Source organism: Urocampus carinirostris, chromosome 7 (assembly GCF_059441175.1).
Source record: "Urocampus carinirostris isolate Australia breed hairy pipefish chromosome 7, RoL_Ucar_1.0, whole genome shotgun sequence".
NCBI lineage: Eukaryota > Metazoa > Chordata > Actinopteri > Syngnathiformes > Syngnathidae > Urocampus > Urocampus carinirostris.
Window position 1 is genome coordinate 31,464,314 of NC_142355.1, and position 22,243 is coordinate 31,486,556.

The window sequence follows — 22,243 nt, forward strand, 5'->3', positions numbered from 1 at the left end:
CAATGGCTCTCTGGCAAGGAAGACGTAAACATGATAAAAAAAAAAGGGAAAAATGTCTCTTGGGTCAGCGCCGAAGCTCTTTTAACAGGCAGGGCTGCAAAATGCTTTACCACCAGAGACACTTTCTCTCGGGTTCAAGACAAGTACACAGACACAAAAATGGAAAGCCGAGCACCGAATGTGTCCCTGTGTAAAAATATCACTTTAAAATTTTACTGGATGGTCAAAGATATTTCTTTAAAAATGTCCCAGTAACAAGAGGATTCCTTATCACACAAATAACTATTTGTCAGGACCAGAATGGACACAGGACCCACAAGTTTTACTGCCAACAGTATGTACCTGTATTTACTCATCTTTATTCATGAAATGTTTGAGTTGCCTCGTCTGCTACAAGCCACATGAACTCCTCTTTCCCCGATGCTTTTAATGTACTTTTTCGTTTTGTAGCGTCATCAATTTTATTATCTTCTTTTGAATCTTTCTTCTGGGGCAGAGGTTTTGGCTCAATCCCCAACCAATTATCCATTTTTCTTGTGTTCTCTGTGTGTCTACGTTGGAAAATTATATGCAAATGCACAACCTTAGGACGCTCGGGAAAGTCCGGAAGCACGAAGTTATTTGATGCAGGCTTCTGAATGGCTGCCGAGTATGCAAATTGCCAAACGAACCGAAATTCTGAAATTTTCAAACCAAACAAACATATCGGAATAAAGCAGAGACGTTTTGTAAGTTGTGCGCCCGACGTAAAAGATGCACGCCCCGAGCGTCCAGGCAGACATTATTTCAGACACTAACATTATACAAGAGGTTTAACGGTAGTATACTACCGTATTTGTGCAACGACTGATCAGTCAAAAAATATCGCTAACCAAGAATGCAAAACATTGCCGGAATCAAACCTGGCAGTACGAGCGCTGAATCCTAACCACTAGACCGCAAGTGCTATAAATTACATATGAAAAGGCATTCGTTCTTATCGCATAACGTTATTTTTACGTACAGTACCAAAGATGAATGTTAGAAAATGGAGAAACCAAAAAGTCAGTTAACGGAAGAGAGTATAACGAGGGGAAGCAACTGTTTGGTGTGTGTGATGATGAATCGGACTTTGAAGGACATTAAATGAATATATTGTTAATTTTATGTTGGTATTTTGTTTAAAGCTGTCAATACATGATTTTAATCGTCGTCACACGTACTCAACGTTTGTCACCTACAATGCTTAGTTTGAGCTGAGAAAAAGTGAAACAAAAATTGAGACCAATATTAAATTAAAAAACTAGGGTTACACGTCATGATTACTGATGTGAAGCACCTGTGCCCGATCATTTTGGCGCCAACCGCCGCGGGTTCTGATTGGCTCCCTGTCACTATTTGAACTCTGCCCTGTCAATATCCTGTTGTCAGTCCGTCTGCAAACCTCAGTTAACTCTAGGCAAGCCTTTTTAGACCCTGACTCCCACCTGTTTTTTCCTCCCGTCTGTGCCCCGGCTTTGACCCGTTTCTGATCCTGACCACGTCTACTCTCCCGTCCCGGCTTTCGACATCTTTGTCCCCGACCACGTCTACTCTCCTTTCCTGGCTTACGACTCGCTTCCGACCCCTACCACGTTTTTGCTCTCTTGTCCCGGCTACTGACCCATTTTTCCGTTCCCGACACCGCCATCGCTCACCACGGAAGATTCACTTCCGCGTTCAGAGCGACCTGCTTCCCGCGTCCAGCAATCACCGTGGGCGCAACCCTTTCTCTTTCTTCCAATAAAACTTGTGAGAAACGCAACGCAAGTGGGTCCTGTCTCCGTTCTGGTCCTGACACACGTTTAACATGAGTGCACGTTACACACAAATACTGTGGCTTTTAATTAAAGAAAACAAGGCATTTAAATCTTTATCAGTGTCCAGAAGCATGACTGTATTGTTATCAGTATCAGTAGAAAAAAAAAACTGTTATCCTTCATCCACAGTACTGTAGTTTTCCAACCTTGAGCCCCTTCATCCTCTTCTAACGGTGGGAAAATCTTTCCTCCCAGCAACAAATAGCAGAACCCAAGCTAATAGTGACCTTTCCCTAGTGACTCCTCCCAGAGCTTCCAGACGGACTTTATTGCAGTTTCAGTTGATTTGTGAACCCGCTTGGCTGACCCTTGAGCCGCTATTGATTGTTATGATCCATAAAACGTCAACGACGGAATTAAAAGATTTACGCCGCTTGATAATAAACAACGTTTGAGAATTTTTCTTTTCAATCTACAAGCTGCTGCCGTCTTGTCAATGGCGCTGTTGAGTTCGAGTGACCTTGGAGGCTGTTTTTTCCCACCTTCATTCTTTTACAGTGAAATTTTCTGTTGTAATGTCACAGAGGAGGATGTTTTCAAGTCTTTCTTAGAGAGGCCCTGGCCGAGGTCAGACTTAACGCATTCATCCAGACGGGGGCCTTGAAGTCTCAAGGCCGAAGATAAAGACTTTTAAGGAGGCACTGTGTGGAAAAAAAGACAAGAGACAGGCGGCAGCTTGATCCTAATAACAAGAAAGGGACATTGTTGCAATCCCACCCGTTTTGGGGGAGGCTACACCCTGAATAGGAGATAATTTTATGTTTATTCATTTCTCGAGAGGCACGTTTTTTTCCCATCGATCCTGATAACTGATTTTTTTACTGTGTGTTATATTCAGAAATAGAATACAAACACTGGCAAAATATGATTCTTTCTATCACCCGCGGTGGTGGTGATAATGTTTCTTCTTTGTATGTTTGTTCTTGTGTGTGTTCACTAAAAAAAAGGGGGGAGAGTTTAGGTATGACCACCAATTTTGGAGGAGTCAGGTATGTTACGCTAGTTATGAAAAATGCCCAAAAAAGGTTGACTCAGCAATTTTGGTTTTGTTCACGCAGCATTTTTTTTCAGAAAGACATTCCACACTCCCGGGCCAAATACATTGACTATCAACACCATATTCTACATGTAGTCGGGTGAGTTACCATAGATGTGCAAATTACCCCCCGCCAAAAAAAAAGACTCAACACTTTTGGTTTTGCTGAATCAGCAGTATTTTCAAAAAGACATTCCCCTCTTCCAGGTCTAAATAACATTTAATTTTAACACTTGCAGACAGTTAAAAGGGAGTAACTTATGTGGGAAAAGGGGCCCCAAAAAAAATCTGACTCAGCACATTTGGTTTGGCTGACTCAATTTTTTTTAGAAAGACATCCACTTACCCAAGCAGGTACAACACTAAATATAAAAATTATCTTTTACAGGCAGTCAGGCAATAGCCCAGATGTGAAAACTGCCCCAAAAAAGCTGATTCGGCATTTATGATTTTGTTGACTCAACGACTTTCCCAGAAAGACATTCTATTCTCTCAGACCAGGACACGTTTGGCCAGGATTACAATCTTTTACAATCAATAATGTAGGTCACTAGAGATGAATGACCCCTGTCAAAATGCTCTTATGACGCACAGCCATTCTAGGTATGTGCATCTTCATTTTTGTCTACAATTACAATACCATCATACAATTGCAGTAAACATCATTCAACCAATCAATACTTGTCAATAATAACTATAAAAAGAAAAACATTTAAGAGCACCATAACCTTGACATATAGATATTTAATGAATTGCATATCGTATTTTTCGCACTATAAGGCGCACCGGGTTATAGGGCGCACCCCGAAAAAATAGTTTTTGGTCCTATTTTTGACATACATAAGACGCACCCACCGTATTATAAGGCACTACAGTGGGAACGTCGACAAAACAGTCAGATAGTTCAGTCAAACTTATTACCCCCTTAACATTCCGAAAGCTTGCAAAGACGCAAATACGTGTCGAGAACACGTGCGGATGCGGTGTCCGTACGATGTCACTCAAATGCATCGTTCCATCATTCGGAAGGTTAAAGTCTTGGGATTCAAGAAATGCCAACCATTCCTTAGTATCTATTTTCTTTTTCGCTTGCAACTTTACTGTGCATATGACAATAAACACTTGGAATTGAGTTTAATTTAAAAATAGACACTCCATTCCATCCATTATCTGCACCGCTTATCACAGAAACATCGAGTTCAGTCTGAAACAAGATACAGGGACAATATAAAACCCGGAGTAGCTCAGCGAAGTCGTTGTGTTCATAATAATGTGCAGCCAATGTCCTCTTATATCCGTGAGGGTAGTAAATCCAGGAGAATAAAATATTTTCAAATACAGAATAGAAAAAAATGCTTTCTCTATGCCGTCAGCTACGTGCTATACACATTCATCTTTTTCGGCCAATTGCAGGCTTTGTTTCGCCGTTTAAGCCAATGCCAGCCTGTAAATGATAAAAAGGATCCGCCCCTTGACCTCCGAATAACTTTAGCCAATAGTGATCGATTCAAATGATGATAGACACATTGGTTAGCCAATGAAACGCCGGTAAAGAAATCCCAGCATACACCGCGTACTACTTGGCGTTCGGGGGAAAATCTAGTCGGCGGCTGCAAGTTAGTTGGAAATCTTTGCAATTTTAAAATTGATCCATAAATAAGGCGCACTGTATTATAAGGCGCATGGTCAGCTTTTGAAAAAAAATAAAGGCTTTTAGGTGCGCCTTATAGTGCGGAAAATACGGTAATTAGACGTCACTTTTAAAGATTATACAAGTGCTCCAATACTTAAGGTCACACGTGCCTTGGATAAAAAATATAGATCACTCATTCTTACGTAGCCTTATCTCGGTTGATAAGTTTAGTTTTGAATATTGGAAACCCTCAATGGAGTATTCATAGTATTCCAGTTCCTTATTTTGACTATTGTGCCTCTTAGTTGTTCGTTGTTTAGACTATGTTGCACTGTTTACATCATTGTCACTTTCGGGTAATCATGTTGCTGTTCTTTAATTCTCACACCCTTGAGGGGGGATATGCTTTTGCAACCAAGGAGGTTTATGAAAAAGAATGGGCTCAGGGGAGGGCTTTGGGAACAGGTTAGAATTTCTTGTTTAAGTTTTGGGCTCCCCTTCTCTTCTCTTTGCATGTTCAAAACCCATTCAAGTCTCCTGTTCTTATTTTGAGTGTCTACTAAATTATTAACTTCTCCGCTGATTTGAGGGACCACTCCAGCTGTAATTGGCCAGAAATGACATTTGCATTATCTAGTTTCCCCTCTCTGCATCAACCTTTGTAGATATATTTTTTATTTATTATAGCTTTAATGTTTAGAGCTTAGATGATGCCACCTGATAAAGACTTGATCTATCTATCTATCTATCTACCTTGTCATATCCCTCAAGAGAGGTGACCGAGAGCAAGATAAACACATACAATAACAAAAAGGGAAAGAAATAACAAAAAAAAACACACAAACAGTTTTGGACCATGGCCAACCCAAATGCCCAAACACCAAAACACGTTAAGCACCTCGGCACCAAAGTCGGTCATGCTTTTGTCCCTCCAGATGAAATGGGACACAAGAAAGCGGCCATGTCACTTGGGTCAGGGTGACACAACACACTCTTCTGTTCAACAGCAGGGCCCAACAACCTTCACTGGTTTGCCCCTGCCGCAGCATACAGGTGCCCTGCCCATTCCTTAGAACGTGTCTAAACATCCCACTATCCTTTCACAACACCTCTCCACTCATTCCTATCACCAACAAAATTTGTTGTTGTTGTTGCTGATAAGAATAAGTGATATGTTTTTCTTAGCCAAGGCATGTGTAAAAAATAGGTATTGGAGCACTTGTATAGTCTTCAGAAGTGAGCATTTTCACATAAGGAACTCACCCATAATCCTTTGTACTGTCTGCAATATTCGTATGTTGGTGTTATGATGCTCATTACATCTTGCAAATATCGTTTTTTACTGATTGAAAAAGTGAATATCGATCGATTCATTGTTAAAGTCAAGCTTAAGTCTCTCTTTTGGAGACACGTTTTCACCGAAGCTGTATAATGTTCTTGTAAAAACACAAATTGGTTTCCAGAAGCAAGATTTTAACAGGGAAAAAATTATTATCGTGCATGATCTAAACGAGTTCTGCATTTGCCGTACAATTTGACATAATTCATTCACAGGCAAAGATGAACGCGCTTGTTAATTTTTTACACCTAATTAGAAGAACAAACCATTTAGAGACTCAACAAAGCAGTTGAAAATTCCTTGGCGCAGCTGCGTTAAAGCCTTATTTCCTTCCTACACACACGTGAACATAATTGGCTTATTTTTCCCCAGAGCAGATGTTCCTCCAAGGGCATTTGGCGGTTTTTCTCGTCAAAACTACCCGACTTCCCCTCTAATTACCCTCCTGGAGGCGAGGGGAGCCCGTTGTCCATTGAAAACACGGTCGGAGCCTCGGGCTTCCGTCGGTGATTGTCTGCTCGCCACATGTTTTTTCAGCACGACACAATAAGTCAGCCGACCCGAGTGGGAGCGGGGCCGAGACTGAAGGAGATGAGTCAATAAGAGGCTTGTGGGAAAGATGGCGGAAAAATGTCAAGAGTGACACCATAATAAGAGCTAGACTAAGTGAAGTCGTCGTAGGAAGAGGATCGAGCCTCTTTTCCGGTGTTTTACTGATGAGGAATATTGTCAGGAACTTCTTAAACACACTGCATTGTTCTAAATACATAAAAGATACATATACCGTATTTTCACACTAAAGGACGCACGGGTTCTTAAAGCTCATCCCTAAAGAAATAGTCTTTTGTGAAACATTTTTTCATATATTGTCAGGACCAGAATGGAGACAGGACCCACAAGTTTTATTGGAAGAAAGAGAAAGAGTTGCGCCCACGATTGCTGGACGCGGTGATTGCTGGACGCGGGAAGCATGTCGCTCTGAACGCAGAAGTAGATCTTCCATGGCAAGCGGTGGCGGTGTCGGGAACGAAAAAACTGGTCAGTAGCCAGGACGGGAGAGCAAAACGTGGTCGGGGTCGTAAGCGAGTCGTAAGCCAGGAAAGGAGAGTAGACGTGGTCGGGGAAAAAAAATAGGTCGAAAGCCAAGACGGGAGAGTAGACGTGGTCAGGATCAAAAACGGGTCGAAGCCGGGGGACAGTTGGGAGCAAAAACAGGTGGGAGTCAGGGTCGAAACAAGCTTGTCTAGTGTTAACTGAGTTTCGCAGACAGACTGACAAAAGGCGACAGACAGGAGTGGGTTTAAATAGGGACAGGGAGCCAATCAGAGTCTGAGGCAGTTGGCGTCAAAGGAGCGGGCACAGGTGATTCACATCGGTAATCATGACATATATAAGGCGTACTGGACTATAAGGTGCATGGAATGAAAACTAAGAGCTAGTTTTGCATGAAAAAAAAATAATATTCCATCTAAATCAAAAAAATGTATTTCCGTCCATCTTCTGCTTCGCTTATCTTTACTAGGCTCATAGAACATAAAAATACCATGATGTGATTTGGTTGAATTACTAAAATCCACCAATTAATTCATAAATAATTAATGTGCTGTCCTCACTCCAAACTATCCTCTTTTTCACCAGCTAGACAGCTAGTGAATGTACAACTAACATGTTATCAACAAGAAGGCACTCGAAGAAAACTGAATGTTTCTCAATGCAGAAAAGTTACCAAAGGCGGGATCTTTTCATTGTGATTTGTAACAATGCATTTCGAAATGTATCCACTTTATTTTCCGGTGTATAAGTCGCAACACATTATAAGGCGTACTTTCAAATTTCTGGCCAATTAGATATTTGCCAGAGATGTCCAGAATCACCCTTCCTCCTCACAAATAACAATTCAGGTTTACTTCAGGCCCAGACCCTTAAATCAAGTAAATAGGTAGAGCCCAGGTTGGTTCTGACTTTTTATACCCGTGGGCCCGGTCAGTTTGGGCTGGCTTTTTTAGGCCCGATCTTACCTCTAATCAGGACCAGGGGGCCTGACCTACCAGACGGCAACGTAAGTGACATCCAAGGGAACTACAAGTACCTGGGCATCCCACAGACAAATGGGAATCATGAAGAGGCCACAAGGAAGTTAGCCACAGCCAAATATCTTGTATTTTGCAATTAATTTCCCACTTCAACTACATTTTGTTCTCCCTTTTTTCTTTGTTTCCTTTCCTACATCACCATTTTAAGACCCACTATTATTGGCAAAAAAGGCAACAGAATACAATACATAACGGACTGAAAATCAGTTATGGGAATTATGCTAACCGATTGGGCTCTGGTAGCCAAAATGGCCGCCCATCACACTCGTCCAAGCATTTGGCTGTGTTCGACTTTCTGAGTTCCGAGATTTAATTTGAACACTGCAACAAAAAGTATTTGAACTTCTTTGGTCCAACACTGATTTCTTTCAATATAGTATTCAAATGTGGGCCAGTTCTGCTTCCTCCTCCATGCTGCTTATCGGGGGCTGTTAACATCTCCGCCTGTTAGCTTGCGTTTGTACGAACCTCCCTCTCATCGCGACGGTGCCGGCCAACTGACTTGTTTGCTCAGGCTTTGGATCCTCTGACACGACACGCTGTTTACTTTGAATTTGGAGAAGGGGGTGGCCAGGGAATTGTGAAGGGGGATCCCATGACTAAAACGTATCTGGCTTGCTTCAAATAGATCCCTTAGGTTCTGTGTTTGCCTCAGACAGACCAAAGCCGCGTTGTCGGGAGGTCAGTTACAATTAGACTAGCACGCTTCTAAGGGATGGTCTGGCCAAAAGAATTGGAACACACTTTAGGAAAATGTCGGTAAAGTCCAGTCCAGAATGGGCTGCACGATTAGCCGAAGTCTCGAGTGCACCTGATTATAAGCCGCACCCAGTACAATTTTAAAACCAAAAACATTGTGTACATACATAAGCCACACCTGACTATAAGCCGCATGTGCCCACATAAAAACAAGATATAATTACAAAGAAAGACAGTACACAGAAAGAGTTTTAATATTATACGGTACCTTAACCCCTTAACGTTCTGATGACCCACCGGTGGACCGTCTGATTTTTGATAACAAATACGTGTCTGTACGATGTTACCGGTCACTGATATACATCATGCCACATATTATACGTGGAAAGCCTAGACTCTTGGAATTCAAGATATGATTTCAAAATATACTTATCAGAGAAACATCACGATCAGTCTGAAACAAGATCCCGAAAGCTATCAAGCAGTTCTAATTACGTCCCTTGGCTGTCCACGAAAATGGCTTTGTTACATCAATGACAATCTGTAGAATGCAACCGTGTAAAATATTTACTCCAAAACACACGATAATGCCGATAGATAAATAGAAATCCACCTGAAACGTTTCTGCTTAGATTGACCTTGCTTCTTGTAATCTATTCTTTTCGCCACATTATTTCCGTTTACAAATATACAGACTCGTAAAATTATTCCCAATACGGTAATTAGCCCTCCCCTTTCGATTGACACCTTTTCCATGATGAGGGTCTGTTCATTCTAGTTTTATACATGCACAAATCGCAAAGTTACAATTAACTTGCTTCTTCCTCGACACATACATCCCACGTCTTACTCTTACCTCTACCGCTATGGCGCCCCTGGCGGCCGTTAGAAACAATGCATAAATTAGTCGCATTATTGCATAAGACGCAGGGTTGAAAGCTTGTGACAAAACTCGCGGCTAGTAGTCCGGAAATTACGGTCTTTTGCAATGTGACGTAGTGCGATTGTGTAAATTGCAAGACACTGCGTTTTTTTTCCAAGGATTTATACTTCCACGTTTGTGAATAATAGAGTCTTTGGCCACTGTTCAGGTTTTAACAATCAGAGGCAAATTTTAACAGCGCGAGCCAATAAAAGCGAGGCAACGTTGGCATGCAGCACGACATGCAAAAATACTTCATGTCACACATGCATTGGTTATGAAAGACACTCGTTCGTATCGAGGGGCATCATTTTAGCTCACTTCCATTATTAAAAGGTAGAGGAGACACAACCAGGTAGTGGGACTAGTTCTATAAAAAACAAAAGTAACAAGGAACATAGACGCTTGGAATTTATTTATCAAGTTGTGTCAGCTGATTGAAAATTAGAGCATGGCATCAAATGACTAAGTATCTGTCATGACCCAGAACAGGATCAGGACCCAAACGCGTAACGTTCTCACGCAAGCTTTTTATTTTAAGGGAAATGTGGAGTCATGCAAGTTAGGCAGCGGTCTGGCGTGGAAAGACAGGAAGTCAGAGACCGACGAGATCGATTCCAGTCGCCCGAGTTGATATGGGACAGATGGGGTCAATACCAGACAGGACAGGACAGACAGGACAGATAATGAATGAGGATATCGAAAATAAACAGGACAAAAATAGATGGAAACCAAACTGAAAACCGATATCAAACAGGACAAAATATACAGGAAATACCAACAGGGACGGGACCGATTTAAAACCCACGTCTTGTGGGGCAGAAGTTTATAGACGGACTGACCAAGTAAGAGAGAGCGCACTGAGCTTAAAAAGACGGAGAGCCAATCTGTTAATGAGCCGCAGCTGGAGCTACACGGGCAGGGCCAATTGGGCGCCATGGCAACAGTATCAGGTTTTTATTTTCCCTATTGGGCCGATAACTGTGATGTCCTACTTGGCTGTTATCGATTCGATAACTATCAGCCCGATAATGATCACCACTTCCTATAATACATTTGATAAAATTCAAATTCTAATGGAATTAGGATAAATTTCAATTGTTTATTCAACTTAACGTATTTATGGTTGGAGATAATCCGAATAAATCCAAATGGATATAAAGTCTTTTGGAACTCTAAAGAGGGACCTTAGACTAAACACCACGTTGGCCCATTATAAGGCGACAAAACAGGTCGTGACCTTCCCCGTACGCTTGAATTATCTTTCCCTGACCCCGACCTTCGGAAGAGAATGTCGCAAAGATCATGGGTGGCCAAAAGAAGCGAGTGAACTCGGAGAAACACAATACGCAGAGGAGAAAAGGTTCTTATGCAGTATCAACCAATCAAATCAGTTAAATGATTGCTTACGTTTAACACAAGGTTCCTCCCATGCGTTTACGCTTTTTTACAGTGATAATTATAAAAAACTTTCGCAGAAGCTGTGAATATGTGTTTTTTGCACAAGCTACAAATTTACGCTAAGAATGGTATTTTTATCGGAGCTTTTGCTCAAATTATCTTAAAAAAATGTTTGTTGGGTTAACATTATAGTTTTGTCTTAAATTGATTGAAAATTTCCCCTACAAGATGCCTGTATGCTATTGGTCGCCTTCAAAATAATGGTGGTCTGCTATTAGGTTGCGTCACAGCCTCATGGGGATGCTGAAATACTGTCTGTTGAACTCTTTCTCACAATGCTTTTGTCTCTTTCTGTTCAGTTCAGAATGTAGTGCGTTTCATAAAGACTTTGGCAGTTAGTGCGATACTATACTGTAGTTTTTGTCATGGTAACAATGGGTTCCAAGAGTTGCAGTGACGCTAAAGGGAGAAGCAAATCATGATAGCCATAGAAAAAAAAGCCTGTGATTACAAACACAAAGGAGGCCCACACATTGTTAGTCTAGCTGTAATCAATCAACTACGGGACAATTATTAGGAATAAAGAGTCGATTAAAGCAACAAAGTCTTCTAAGGAATGACAATCCTTGCAAGTAAAAGTTTTTAAAAAATTGTAAGTTTAAAATGCCAGGTTTGGCAGAAGAAGATTGGATTCCTTTTTCGACTCTTTTTTTCATTCTGATTCTTCTTGTCACAAAAATGGAGAGAGAGCCTGAGATGAAGAAAGGGGAAAGAAAATGTGGAAACAAAAATAAAACCCCATATACTTGCATCCAAATTGTTTTTGTCTTTGTGTATAATTATGTTAAATCAAATGGTGTGACGAGAGCATATTCTGTACATATGAGATTTTATACAACCTTATATTAGACTGTACGTTGATTTTGCGTTTCTTCCGAAATAAATTAACAATGTCATCTGACTGTGTTAAGGTGAATCTGATATGAGTATATATGTAACAATGAGGGCAGAACGCTAGCGCAGTGGTTAGCGCGTGGGCGGCACGGTTCTGAGGTCATGAGATCGAACCTTCCTGCGTGGAGTTTGCATGTTCTCCCAGTGCTTGCGTGAGTTTCCCCCGGGCACTCGGTTTCCTCCCACATTCCAAAAATCAATCTGCGTTTCAGGTTAATTGGCTGGTCCAAATTGTCCCTAGGTGTGAATGAGCGAGTGTGATGTCTGTCTCTGTGTCCCTCGCGACTGTCTGGCAACCAGTTTAGGGTGTCCCCTGCCCACTGCCCGAAGATAGCTGGGAATGGCTCCAGCACCCCCGCGACCCTACTGAGGATAAGCGGGTGCAGATAATGAACGGATGGATGTAACAATGATGATAAGATTTTGTTCATTTAATACTTAAATTATAATCATTTGGTTTCCTCAATGCATTGTTGTGAAAAGTGTTGAGACCAAGAGTTGCCAACCTTTTTCAAGCTGAGAGCTACTTTTTGCTACTAATGAGCGCAGTTTGACATGCATTTCTAAAATAACATCATGTTACGACTATGTTGTTACTATGTAATTACCTGGTTAATTATCGGAAGAATAATTAAAAAGACTCAGTCAACTTCACAGCAAAATCACAATGACCCAGCACTGGTGAGCTATTTTCAGAACAGGTCCACGGGCACCACAGCTGCCCTAATGGGGCACCACGTTGGAGAGTCCTGGTTTAGACCTTTTACAGGACAGGAGCAATATAAGCTCCGGCTTCTTCCAGTCACACCTTTTCTTCTCGTTTTTCTCAATTATTTCATAAAGTTGCTGTACTTGGAGGAACAGAGGGGAAAAAATACAAATGGGAATCAATGAATCCCCTCCCGCCTCTGCATCACTCCACTGTACCAGGTCAAGTCTCAAAATTAAATAAAGATGCTAACAAATCAAACTAAGCTTAACTCATTAACTAACAAAAATCTCCAAATAGCAAAACTCCTTCATACCAACTATCATATTTTCCAGACTATGAATCGCTTCAGAGTACAAGTTGCTTCGGTCATTAAATACATGATGAATAAAGAAAAATATATATAAATTTCAGGGAGTATAAGTCACACTCCTGGCCAAACCACGAAAAAAATCAGAGTATAATCTAGAAAATACAGTACTTTCCTACTAACGAAAGCAGTGATGTCATCTGGAAGTGCCCCAGGGCACAGAAAACTCCTTCAAGTCGTATGACCCTTCCACTAGATTGGACTCAAAACCAGATACTTCAATACAGCCTCTTTCATAAACGGCGCAAAAAGTAGGGGGAAAAAGTCCCAAAGGCAAATATTTAACTGACAAGGTCCAGACAGGTAAACTAGCTGGTTTCTTGGCAGCGAGGCAGAGGCCTCTCTAATACCTGCGGCTCGATACCGCCGCACTCCATAAATAGCAAGATCCGAAGGAACCAGGAGCGCTATAATGAACAGAGCGCAGATGTTTGCGCTGGCCGGGACGGAAACAAGAAGCAAAACACGGAGGGATTTTATGGAGGGCCGATCCTCTTGTATGAAATAAATGTATGGATTTATAAATGCATACATATATATGCCATATGAAAAATGAACACATGAATAGATCACATAATACAGAAGTTTGTATTACATTGTTGTGTATTTTATCGAGTATTTTGTCATGTATTTCATCATTTATTTGTGGTGAAGTTTGTCAGCGTATGCATTGATGTAGCTAATGATAACCTGTTCCCTTTGTAGTATATTCCTTTATTTACATTGTCGTGTATTTTGCCGTAAAATTTGTCGTGTATTATGTCAGCAGAGGTGTTTGCTTCTCCAATGTTAGCCGATTCAGTGTATTTTGTCGTATATTTTTTATTCATTTACTTTGTCGTGAATTTTTTAGTATACTTTGTCATTCAGGGTTAGGGTTAGGGTTTCTCACTATTATTATCATAACTATTTCAATCTATTTACTTTGTCATGTACTTTGTCAGCTGATGCGTTAATGTCTTTGATGATAACCGATTAAGTGTATTTTGCTGTGTATTTTGTCAGGTACATGTCGGAGCCGGAGATAAACGGGGAGATCAGGAACAGACGGGTGGAAAAACGGGTGCAAAAACAGGACAGGCGGGAGTCAGGGTCAAAATGCTTGCCTTGTAACAACAGAGGTTTGCTGAGGGACTGACAACCGGAGAGTGACCGGACTGGGCTTAAAAAAGGACAGGGAACCACTCAGATAGCCCGCAGCGGCTGGCGCCAAATGAGCGGGCACGGATAATCCAAATCAGTAGTCATAACAGTCGTGTATTTTGTTAAGCATTTTTGTGAATTTTGCCATGTAATTTGTCATTGGTTTTGTCATGTATTTCAGTGTATTTCTGGCATGTTTTGGCATATATTTCATCGTTTACTTCGTTGTGTATTTTGTTGAGTATTTTGTCGAATATTTTGTTGAGTATTTTGTTGCATACTTAGCATTTATCTTGGCGTGTATTTTGACATGTTTGTCGATGCGACTTTTCGTCTTGGACCTCGTCGTTTGTTTTGTTGCGTATTTAATCGTGTACTTTGTCGTGTATTTCGTAGCGGATTTGGATATTTATTTTGTCCTGTGTATATTGTAGTGTATTTTGGCTTGTATTTCATCTCGTATTTTGGCTAACATTTCCGGCTCGCATTTCAGCACATATTTCTGCCATATATCCACGCGTATTTCGGTGCTTATGTCATTGTTTATTTCGTAGTTTATTTGGTCTAACAGTTTGTTTTGTGTTTTGTTGTTCTTTTTGTAATTTATTTTGTCACAACCGAATATTGTTCAAATGAGGGGGCGTGTAAAACTTGCTGAGCTTTTCCCCTATAGCTGATTTGTTCATCACCGATCCAATAAAATCTTCTGCCAATAAATACATTGTGTTCATGTCACATATACTATTGTATGACGTGATTTACTTATGTGTTAATTTATTTAACATATATTTGTGTGTATTTATTTATGTTTACTTCTACATACAGTGGAACCTCGGTTTTCGAACGACTCTCAGTTTGAACAAATCGGAGTCCGAACAAAAAATTCGAGAAATTCTTGCTTCGTTGTTCGAACAAAAATCGGAGTTTGAACGCCGGGGTGGATGTTTCACATCACATTTTTTTACTCCTTTTAATTTTCTCAGGTGCGATTGCACCTCCAATACATTAGGGGACGTCCAGGATTTAACAAATGTGTAGCAAATGGGCCGAGTTACAGAATTTCACCACACCGATGAAGCTGCAGCCAACCAGAGTCATTATGACTTTAATGACACTGTCATGAACCACTTCCGAAAATTGCTAAAAAGAAGGCAGAAGCAAGTGTCATTGGATAGATATTTTAAGAGAAAAGAACATCCTGTAGCCAGTCATCCGTAGCAAAGAGATTTGAACGTGTGAGCACCCCTCAGACAGAAGAGCTCCCCGAAGTTTTTATGGAAGGGGACTCTCCTTCCAAACAATAATTTTCCTTCCTCCTCCATCCCTCTCACCGTCCATCTGCGCCTTCTGCTGACCACCACAAAAGTAAAAAGTCCTATTCATAATTCTTTTCTTTATCCTTTTTTTAATTTTTACACGTTCATGTTAGCGTAATCTTTCGTACGGAATATTACGCTAACGCGAACGTATGATTAGCCTGGGTTACATTTATGTTATTTGTGTCTTAAAGGTAAACAAAGGTAAACATTCAGGGTGTTGGAACGGATTAAAACGATTTACATTATTTGTAATGGGAAAAATGATTTTTGTGTTCGAACAAATCGCTTTTTGAACAGGGTTCTGGAACGGATTATGGTCGAGAACCGAGGTTCCACTGTACAGAAAAATCGTTCCTCAGTAGGATTTGCCCGTTGCCATTGGAGAACAAAAACCTGCTTACCTTTCTGGCATTTGTTGGAAGTCCAGCATCGGTACTCCTGTTTATTATTGAATGTGGTCTGCTGACAAAGTGGGTTGTCCTCCATGATGCCCGGGCAAACGTTATCGCACTCCTTAGCCTTCTTGTTGCCGCTCACGATGTTGTTGAACTCGGCGTCCATGATGAGGGACCAATCCACCGAGTCCAGGTAGCACAACTCCGGGTTCTTCTCAATCCGCAGGGCGCCCCGAGTCACGTTCCTCAGGTTGTACAGGCCGATGTCTTTCAGGCTGGTCATCTCGTAGATCACCAAAGCGTAGTTGTAGAAGAGGTTGCGTCCTCGAATGACGCTGAGGTTTGGGAAGAGTGTACTCAGGCTGTCAAGGCCAGGCACTCGGAACAGGAGGAGGTAGTCGGTGATGACTGTGAGCTTGGGGAAGCTAAGAGAACGGAACACCTCCTGGTTTTTGGACTTGCTGTTGTTGGTCTTGATTAGCAGGATCTGCAGGTAGCCCTCTACCACAGTGCAATTTTCCAGACGCTTGAACTCGCTGATGTCGTTGCGAATGTCGATGCTGGGGCCGCAGACTGAAAATAAGTTATAAGTTGTGATTATTATGAACCATCAAAGGGGGATATTGTGGAGAAAGGTCAACAAGTATTACATTTTGCAGGAAAACATCTGTTAAACAGTGATACTTTGGAACTTGAACAACTCTATATTTGAAAATATCAGTGTTCGACCCAAAAATTCTAGTCTTTTTTGCTGTTGTTTTCAACAAAATATCAGAACTCACCCGAAACACATCTGAATGCATGGACAAATGAGATGTGCAGCCATCTTGGCTACACGTAATATAATGATAAAATAATAATAATATAATAATATACTGAAACAAAATGTTATATACTGTACGTTACTTTAATTCAATATAAAAAATTCAACGGTTTACCTTACAAAAATACATAATTATGATACCAAAAAATAGTCTTGATCTGTATGCATATTGTAATCTTGCTCATTTTAAGAGCTAGATTTAAAATAATGAAAGCATGTTTATAATATAATTAAAAAGAGAATAATTCACAAATTAATAAAAAAAATAATTGACAAAAATACACAAAAAAGTAATATACTTCTAATATTTCAAAAAGCTTGAAAAAAAGAAATTAAAAATAAAATAATAAAAAATAAATGAAAATGAAATGAAATGATCTGCATTTATATAGCGCTTTTCAAGTCAATGACTTCCCAAAGCGCTTTACAACGTGCTCCACATTTCCCAATAGCGGCCGTGCAGCCATGTAAGGCGCTAACCTGCTTATTGGGGGTATCAGGGGTTCAGTGTCTTAAAAATAAAACATACTCATATAAAATAAAAGTAATTAATAAAAATGAAAAAATACATATTGAAAATAATGTGTTTTCATACAGAATTACTCAAGAATGGATCCAAGGATCCAAGCATTTAGCTCATCAGGTTGTTTTGCCTCACGTGGAAGGTCAGCGTTCAACAACTGGCGGCACATTCTTAAACCTGTTATGTTCTTACAGGGGCTTAAGCGCCAGCCAATGTCACGCTGTGCGCGCGTGTGTGTGTGCTTCCCTCAAGTCTGAGTGGATTCCAGCGCAACATCAAGTCAAAACACAAACGTCAAAATCCCTCCAAACAAGTTCAGTTTCCGGATCCAATTTCTTCCACATTAGTCACATCCAGTACAAAGCAAATGGGGTCTAATGTACTAGCGATCAAAACTGGGGCCCGGAAGCTCCCCTACTTTTGTTTCTTTTAGGCCTTTCCGGGTGGGAGGAAGGGAGAGGATGAAGACGGGGTCCTGCACACAAAGGCTAATTTGTTTGTTGGTAAAGAGAAACTCTCTCCCCTTACTTCCTGATGGGGGCCGTTATTACTACTATTGGTTGGGGAGTCCAGGGAAAACGAGACCAGTGTTTTTCAAGCAGTGTGCCGAGCCACAATAGTATAATAATTTTATCTTTGCAAAAAAGCATGCTATTGTTAATGATGGGATGCATAGTTTGAGATGTCCTTAAAAAAGTTGAAAGTTAAATATTTTCAATATTAAATATGTGTTAACAATGCCTGACTGAGTTCAAAGAGCCTTTATGCTTTATTTTTCATTGCACAATCTGGTTTCATCTTACTTTCATCAAGCCTGTTCCGGGCAGAACAAACCTCCAAAAAACGAAAATAGAAGTTTATTCGAGCGGGTTTAAGAAACGCACGCGAATCATTTGTTACTCTGCCACCATCTCTGGCTTAAGGTCACAATCGCAAGTTTATGCTTTACAAATGCCGCACACCAACTTTAGGTATTTTTTCTGTCTATCAGTCATCAGCCGAGAAATTAATATTCACCCATATCACTAATTATGAGGTTTATGTAAATATAAATGGTCTGCAATAATATAGCACTTTTCAAGTTACTGAAGACCGCCCAGTAGCATACACACTCACACACCGATAGCCAGAGGAAGCTGGCTGCATATCAGAGGCATTAGGGGCATTCAGTGTCAAGGAAACTTCAACATTTAACATTAAGAACCGGGAATCAAACCTACTTCCTCTGGGTCCCAAAATGAGAGCTTTACCTTCTACTGCCGCCGAAGCACAGTATGTTTAACAACTTTTTCCGTCCAAAGTTAAACTGCAAAAAGTCATAACATAAAATTGTTATTTTTGTCTTATTTAAACAAAATATACAACTGTAGAAACATAGTAAAAATATTTTTTGCTTCACTGGCAGACACAATTTTGCTGACATTAAGTCTTATATTTGTTATTTGAGTGACAAAAGGATAAAACATATACAGTGAAAATTTTTAACATAATTTTGCTATGATTATTTTCTATTTCACTTTAAAAAAATAAAAAAGTTTGAATGTAGTAAAAATCTATTTTTTGCTCAACTGGCAGATATTTTTTGCTCAAATTAAGCATTATTTTTGTTAATTTTTTAAGCCGAAATAGAAATTTTTTTTTTTTTTTTTAAATAAAGATTGCTTTGGTGATATTTAATTTATTTTACTTAAATAAAAAACTGAAAGTTCAAACTTGGTGTAAACATTTTCTGTTTTGCTGCCAGGTTCATTTTGCCCATAATAAGTAGTATTCTTGTTTCAAGGCAAAATAGATAACAAAAGTGTAAAAACTTTGCAGATTATTTTGGGGATTTTAATTGTTATTTTCTTAATTTAGTTAAATTAAAAAAAATCAAAACAGTTGAAATGTAGTTAAAATATTTCGGCTTATATTAAGTAGATTTTTATTTTTACTAAATTAAAAAAATATATAAGGTAAAGCTTTTGCACATTATGTTACCTTATTCTATTTTTTAAAAAAGGCCAAAACATCTGTGTAAATATTTTTTTCTGTAGACAAAAAAAAATATGAAAAGTATAGTAAAAATGTGCATGTTATTTTTCTGATTTAAATATATTTTCCTTGTTTTACAAAAAAATATATATATATATTAAGAACGGACATGTAAAGACAACAACTGAGACAGGACCCACTTTACGTAACTTTTCTCTCAAGGAAAGGGATGCACCCGCGATCCGGTGATCACTGGGCGCGGGAAGTAAGTCGCTCTGAACGTGGAAGTGGGACTTCCGTGGCGAGCGATGGCGGTGTCAGGAACGGAAATACGGGTCAGTAGCCGGGACAGGAGAGCAAAACGTTGTAGCGGTCGGAAACGAGTCGTAAGCCAGGAGAGAAGAGTAGACGTGGTCAGTATCAAAAATGGGTCGAAGCCGGGGAACAAACGGGAGCAAAAAACAGGTGGGAGTCAGGATCGAAAAAGGCTTACCTAGTGTAAAATGAGTTTCGCAGACGGACTGACAACCGGTGACAGAAAAGGGTGGGTTTGAATAGGGACAGGGAGCCAATTAGAGTCCGAGGCAGTTGGCGCCAAAGGAGCGGGCACAGGTGCATCACATCGGTAATCATGACAGGAGTAAAAGGATTTTTAGTTCCACAAGCAAAAATGTTTGCTAAAACTAAGTATTATTTTTGTTATTTTTTTTAGACAAATAAGGGTAAAAAAAATAATAAAACTTGAAAAACAGGCTGAAAATATATTAAATTCCAAAACTGCAGCAAAATTATTAAACAAAATGAATAACTTGCAATACCTCCTGAGCTACAGTGACCACAAATGATTAAAAACTTAAGCTGTGATAATAAATCATTCCTATTGTCAAGGCTTATCAACTTAACAACTCACTTTTCACAAATCCGTTATCACCACCTCCACCGAAAATGAACAAAGTAAATAAAAAAATATACCAATAAACCAATAACTTTGCCCTTCATTGTGCAAAAATAAACCATCCAAATAAACCATCTTTGACCTGGCACATTTGGGCCCCCCCGACCCAAATCCGACCCCCATTTTCAACGCAGCACGCTAATCAAAAGCAAGCTTAAATGGCCTCCTAATCTTATTTGAATCGTTGAAACAAGGAGGGTTATTTTTAAACCAAACGAGTTTCCCTTAAAGTGGACCACGTTGCCAGAGCCAAATATAGACTTGAAGACATTAAGTATTTTCTTTTTACGCGGTTTATCTTAACAAAGCATTTTGTGTACACACATAATTGCATCCTCCGTTGGCAGCGTAACATGTTTGGTTGAGTTCAAGGATGGTGTTCGTTTTTGAGCAGGACTTTAAACAGTTTTATTGTTATTTTTTTCCATCTTCGTAATATTGCTAAAATTCGCCCTATGCTGTCTCAGTCGGATGCAGAGATTATAATTCATGCGTTTGTTACCTCCCGTCTTGATTACTGTAATGCACTACTCTCCGGTCTGTGATTTTAAGGTTCTGTTGGCAGCATACAAAATCATGCATGGACTTGCTCCCTGAAATTTGGGCCGAGTTTGGGCATAAAATGTCAATCATTAGGTTGGGTCGGGTCGGGCTTCGCTTTAGCAGTTTTTTTTTCTGTGGAGAATCTGCACAGCATGCACTTACTTTTACTCAACTAATTATTTGGATGATCAAGTTTTAATTATACTTGAGTGATATTATTGCGAAGTGACTGCATTTTTACTTGAAAAACTTTGGTGTCGAAGTGCGGGCTTTGGGGCCGAATTGTGCACTACGCCGCGCCTTACGTACTTTAACTGAAGTAGGCACTTCTTTGCCGATGCGCACAATTCGTCGCTGAAAATGGACCTTCGAATTTTGCTAGCAAATAAAATTAATCGGCGAGGTTCAGGCATTTATACGCATGGGCCGGGTCAAGTCAAGATGGAATTTTTAAGCCCGGTCTTACCTCTAAAATACTGTACACAGTTATCATACATTATCCGTGTACAACAATATTACGTGTGTGAAAGCTTTCCGTTCCAAAAACGGAATCAACGCCATGACGTCAACCTGTTAGAAAATCGCAAAAGAATGCAGCAAGTGTTTAAAAAAAAAAAGAGCGTAAAAGCTGATCACGGGGATTAGCACGCGGAACTCGTCACCGTTTGATTCTATGAGTGAGAACGTCACGGGGGTCCCGGTCCGGTGGCCCCCCCGACACCTGCTGCATCAGCTGGCCGTAATCTTTAGCGTACTGGAAGTCATCTGACCGCCGCTTCCCCTCAGCGGACCTCACTTCAAACCACGGATGGGGAGGCCCCCCCTAAACGCGACCCCAAACAGTAACACGACACCACAAAGGCACGGCAAGGATCTTCCATCTGTCGGGAAAGGCCGTGCAATATTTCCACGTCATACTCCATCACGACTTCACGCGTGATCAGGTTACGGTGAGAGGATCTGTACTATGGGAGTTTGCAAATTCGGTAGTCTGGACGTAAAGTACACTGGAGACTGGGATACGGCTTTCTTATCTTACAACGTGTAATATGGTGTTATTTCAGCCCCTCGTTACAGCATTTTACCCACATTAATCACGGCCCTTAATCACAAAAAGTCTCAAAGAGCTCCACAGACTATTACGGACTACTATTACACCATTCCCTGATCTAAAACCTGCATGAAGGCAAGGGAAAACTCAAAACCTCAGCATCAACAATATTTCTTCCGCCCCTCATTACAGTATTTTCGCTGCCATATGACATCAACAACAAATTTTTTACATGCAACATTCAATATTATTGTTTTGCCCCTTGTTACAGTATTTTCACTGCTATAACACATCAACTATTTACTTCTACTCCTCATTGCGGCCTTATCCCTCCTGCACTACAACATCAACAAATATTTTTTGTTGCACCATATGACCTCAATTCCATTACCCCCAGCTTACGACTTCAACAATGAATTCGCTCCCCGTCACTAGATTTTCCCTACTAAACAATATCAGTTGCATTCTCGCTGCCATAAGACATAATTGGCAGTTTGCCCGCCATGCTTTGCAATGTGTACTC

At 40.3% G+C, this 22,243-nt stretch overlaps 1 protein-coding gene across 1 annotated transcript in view; it reads right to left on the reverse strand.

Moving 5' to 3' along the window:
* The window catches only part of igf1ra (insulin-like growth factor 1a receptor), a 153,265-nt gene that overhangs the window by 126,344 nt on the left and 4,678 nt on the right, over nucleotides 1-22,243 (reverse strand). The window contains exon 2 of the mRNA XM_088340561.1: nucleotides 15,858-16,424. Within this exon, the coding sequence (XP_088196687.1) occupies nucleotides 15,858-16,424 (567 nt within the window). The remainder of the gene's footprint in view (nucleotides 1-15,857; nucleotides 16,425-22,243) is intronic.